Consider the following 5,000-nt stretch of genomic DNA (forward strand, 5'->3'; position numbering starts at 1 on the left):
TACAACAGTATCATACTGTGGTTGTACCGGTCAGTACAACAGTATCAGACTGTGGTTGTACCGGTCAGTACAACAGTATCAGACTGTGGTTGTACCGGTCAGTACAACAGTATCAGACTGTGGTTGTACCGGTCAGTACAACAGTATCAGACTGTGGTTGTACCGGTCAGTACAACAGTATCAGACTGTGGTTGTACCGGTCAGTACAACAGTATCAGACTGTGGTTGTACCGGTCAGTACAACAGTATCAGACTGTGGTTGTACCGGTCAGTACAACAGTATCAGACTGAGGTTGTACCGGTCAGTACAACAGTATCAGACTGAGGTTGTACCGGTCAGTACAACAGTATCAGACTGTGGTTGTACCGGTCAGTACAACAGTATCAGACTGTGGTTGTACCGGTCAGTACAACAGTATCAGACTGAGGTTGTACCGGTCAGTACAACAGTATCAGACTGTGGTTGTACCGGTCAGTACAACAGTATCAGACTGAGGTTGTACTGGTCAGTACAACAGTATCAGACTGTGGTTGTACCGGTCAGTACAACAGTATCAGACTGAGGTTGTACTGGTCAGTACAACAGTATCAGACTGTGGTTGTACTGGTCAGTACAACAGTATCAGACTGTGGGTGTACTGGTGGTCAGTACAACAGTATCAGACTGTGGTTGTACCGGTCAGTACAACAGTATCAGACTGAGGTTGTACCGGTCAGTACAACAGTATCAGACTGTGGTTGTACTGGTCAGTACAACAGTATCAGACTGTGGTTGTACCGGTCAGTACAACAGTATCAGACTGAGGTTGTACCGGTCAGTACAACAGTATCAGACTGTGGTTGTACCGGTCAGTACAACAGTATCAGACTGAGGTTGTACTGGTCAGTACAACAGTATCAGACTGTGGTTGTACCGGTCAGTACAACAGTATCAGACTGTGGTTGTACCGGTCAGTACAACAGTATCAGACTGTGGTTGTACCGGTCAGTACAACAGTATCAGACTGTTGTTGTACTGGTCAGTACAACAGTATCAGACTGTGGTTGTACCGGTCAGTACGACAGTATCAGACTGAGGTTGTACCGGTCAGTACAACAGTATCAGACTGTGGTTGTACCAGTCATTACAACAGTATCAGACTGTGGTTGTACTGGTCAGTACAACAGTATCAGACTGTGGTTGTACCGGTCAGTACAACAGTATCAGACTGTGGTTGTACCGGTCAGTACAACAGTATCAGACTGTGGTTGTACCGGTCAGTACAACAGTATCAGACTGTGGTTGTACCGGTCAGTACAACAGTATCAGACTGAGGTTGTACCGGTCAGTACAACAGTATCATACTGTGGTTGTACCGGTCAGTACAACAGTATCAGACTGTGGTTGTACCGGTCAGTACAACAGTATCAGACTGTGGTTGTACCGGTCAGTACAACAGTATCAGACTGTGGTTGTACCGGTCAGTACAACAGTATCAGACTGTGGTTGTACCGGTCAGTACAACAGTATCAGACTGTGGTTGTACCGGTCAGTACAACAGTATCAGACTGTGGTTGTACCGGTCAGTACAACAGTATCAGACTGAGGTTGAACCGGTCAGTACAACAGTATCAGACTGAGGTTGTACTGGTCAGTACAACAGTATCAGACTGTGGTTGTACCGGTCAGTACAACAGTATCAGACTGAGGTTGTACCGGTCAGTACAACAGTGTCAGACTGAGGTTGTACTGGTCAGTACAACAGTATCAGACTGAGGTTGTACTGGTCAGTACAACAGTATCAGACTGTGGTTGTCCATATATGGAGTTCTTTGTCAGGCATGCCCAAATGTACCAATTCCCCCCCCCCCCCCCCGTTCGTCCCACCAACTGCTGTCATGACGACATGTCAGTCGTTTGAGAGGAAACAACGTATTGTGAGTTTAATTTGTGTTCTGCTCGTCAGTCTGACACACTGTGTGTGTGTGTGTGTGTGTGTGTGTGTGTGTGTGTGTGTGTGTGTGTGTGTTTACACACCTCTTCAGACGCCATCTCAGCCCGTAGCACTTGCTGTAGCACTGATAATCATGGTTTTCTTATTATTATTTTTTTGCTTTCCCATTCCTCTCAAAGTAAAATAACAAGATGGTGAAACTAGACACAGACTATTGCCTGTAGGCCGGCTTCTGTTACAAAAGCAGCCGATACTGAAGCTGAACTTTTATTATTTTAATTGTTATTTTTATTTCAGTGGGATCACTATTTTCTTCTGTTTTATTTTATTATTATTATTATTTTTTAGAGAGAACTTATTTTCTCAGCTGATGGCTGCCAGTTCCCACCTGATGTTGTGTGGGAGTCCAGACTGCTCCAGACCGTTCTGAATAACTGCTAGCTTGCATAATGTCTTGAGGCTAGGACTGAAGTCTAAGACATACAGGTCACCTGGTCTGTTGTCTGCTCCAAAGAGGATGACACGATCTCCCACCATGCAACAGCACATTTCCTTCATTGGACCCGGGCGTTTCCCCTTGGACTCAACCTTATTCCAGGAGAAGCTCTCTGGACTGAATCTCCACAGATCATTGAGGTTTCCCTCCCTGAATCCACCACCAAATATGAACAGCTGTCCATTGTAGGTAAAGGCTGAATGACCATCACGTGCTTCTGGAAGAAGCTGTGGAGAAGGTGTGTACATCCAGAGGTTGGTTTCTGTGTCAAACACTCTGATACTGTTGTGGTACCCATGGGAACCCACCCAGCCTCCAAATACAAACATCTTTGTCCCGATGATGGAAGCAGAGTGAAGTGGTGAAGCAGGAGTTTCAGTTCCTCTGGTGTTAGTTAAAGTCCAGACCATTGTGCTGGTGTCCAACTTGTGGATGTCATTAGTGTATCCAGTAGGGTAAATACATCCTCCATGGATATACATGACCTTCCCCAACACACAGGCTGAGTGGCCGAACCTCTCCTTTGGAACAGACCCAGAAACCTGTGGTTTGAACCATCTGTGGGCGTCGACATCAAATGCATAAAGCACATTGCAGAGAGGAACATGGCTTCCTCCTCCCCAGAGGTAGACGGTATATTCTATCAGCACAGCTGTGTGGCCGCAGCGCCTGGAGGGAACCTCAAGGTGGCGCTCTCCTGTTCCAGGGTTCACTGGCGTCAAATTCCTCCAGCGTGAAGTCTCTGTGTTGAAGACGTGTACTTCCATCGGATTTCTTGATTTCTGGTTTCCGTCTCCTCCAAAGCAGTAGATCTCGTGTCCGACCACCACAGCAGCAGCCTGGCTCTGCCCATGTTCTCCTTTCAGATGTATCGTCCAGTGAAACATCTCACACAGAAGCTCCACCGTCGATGAGTGTTGACATCTAGTCAACAAGTCGTTTTAAAGATGAAATCACACAGTTGTGATGTCATTACATGATGACATCGTATTGTCACACAATATGATTGGCCAGTTGGCCAGAACAACCTATGTCACTACTATGACATCAGTCATCCATATTTGGGTCGTCTAAGATCACCTTCTAACCCTTGTCTGTCCCTATTGGTCGTCTAAGATCACCTGCTAACCCCAGGTCATTTCCTGTTAGGAGGCGTGGAGGGAGGGTCATTTCCTGTTAGGAGGCGTTGGAGGGAGGGTCATTTCCTTTTAGGAGGCGTGGGGGGGAGGGTCATTTCCTGTTAGGCGGCGTTGAGGAAGGGTCATTTCCTGTTGGGAGGCATGGGGGGAAGGGTCATTTCCTGTTAGGAGGCGTTGGAGGAAGGGTCATTTCCTGTTAGGAGGCGTTGGAGGAAGGGTCATTTCCTGTTAGGAGTCGTTGAGGAAGGGTCATTTCCTGTTAGGAGGCATTGGAGGGAGGGTCATTTCCTGTTAGGAGGCATGGAGGGAGGGTCATTTCCTGTTAGGAGGCATTGGAGGAAGGGTCATTTCCTGTTAGGAGTCGTTGAGGAAGGGTCATTTCCTGTTAGGAGGCGTTGGAGGAAGGGTCATTTCCTGTTAGGAGGCGTTGGAGGAAGGGTCATTTCCTGTTAGGAGGCGTTGGAGGAAGGGTCATTTCCTGTTAGGAGGCGTTGGAGGAAGGGTCATTTCCTGTTAGGAGGCGTTGGAGGAAGGGTCATTTCCTGTTAGGAGGCATTGGAGGAAGGGTCATTTCCTGTTAGGAGTCGTTGAGGAAGGGTCATTTCCTGTTAGGAGGCGTTGGAGGAAGGGTCATTTCCTGTTAGGAGGCGTTGGAGGAAGGGTCATTTCCTGTTAGGAGGCGTTGGAGGAAGGGTCATTTCCTGTTAGGAGGCGTTGGAGGGAGGGTCATTTCCTGTTAGGAGGCGTTGGAGGAAGGGTCATTTCCTGTTAGGAGGCGTTGGAGGAAGGGTCATTTCCTGTTAGGAGGCGTTGGAGGAAGGGTCATTTCCTGTTAGGAGGCGTTGGAGGGAGGGTCATTTCCTGTTAGGAGGCGTTGGAGGAAGGGTCATTTCCTGTTAGGAGGCGTTGGAGGGAGGGTCATTTCCTGTCCCTTGGACCTGCTGAAAGGAGGTAAAACCATCGCAAACGAGTTGGACTCGCCCCCTAGTGGTCGTAAAGATACTTCATAAAACATGTTGTGCGTGAATGGAAGCGACGAGCTGATGTCAGCCACTTCCTGTCTCGGAACGTGCGAGTTTCTATGTGTTGTGTGTGTATATAACGTCTGTGATGTCATAACGTTGTGATTGTTGATGTCATCATTACAGAGGTGGAGGAGCTGCTGTTATCGCTGAAGCAGGTCCAAGGCTGTCTGTCGGACTCCCAGAGTCACAATGACATCGAGCTGGTGCTGGCGCTGCTACAGAAGGTACGTCCCTGAGTTAAAGGTGTAATCGGTGTGATAATGTATAAGAATTAGTCTTAACCCATTGATGCCTGAGGCCGAATCTGGGAACGCCTTCTAGGGCCTGACCTAAGGTTTCTGAAAACCTTCAAATTCTGATGATTTTTTTAAAAATAGTTATGTTGCTACATGTATAGCAATAGCTG

The 5,000-nt window shown here is 47.6% G+C and overlaps 2 protein-coding genes across 2 annotated transcripts in view; one reads left to right on the plus strand and one right to left on the minus strand.

Moving 5' to 3' along the window:
- Nucleotides 1-5,000, plus strand: part of pals1a (protein associated with LIN7 1, MAGUK p55 family member a) — a 42,844-nt gene that overhangs the window by 4,965 nt on the left and 32,879 nt on the right. The window contains exon 3 of the mRNA XM_083791169.1: nt 4,718-4,818. Within this exon, the coding sequence (XP_083647295.1) occupies nt 4,718-4,818 (101 nt within the window). The remainder of the gene's footprint in view (nt 1-4,717; nt 4,819-5,000) is intronic.
- LOC310878024 (kelch domain-containing protein 3-like) lies at nt 2,298-3,354 on the minus strand (the record flags this gene model as incomplete). The annotated part of the gene is made up of 2 exons (XM_083792073.1): nt 2,298-3,082; nt 3,336-3,354. The coding sequence occupies 2 exons, from the start codon at nt 3,352-3,354 to the stop codon at nt 2,298-2,300; spliced, it is 804 nt and encodes a 267-aa protein (XP_083648199.1).

The sequence above is a fragment of the Protomyctophum parallelum genome (assembly GCF_964188405.1).
Source record: "Protomyctophum parallelum genome assembly, chromosome: 20".
NCBI lineage: Eukaryota > Metazoa > Chordata > Actinopteri > Myctophiformes > Myctophidae > Protomyctophum > Protomyctophum parallelum.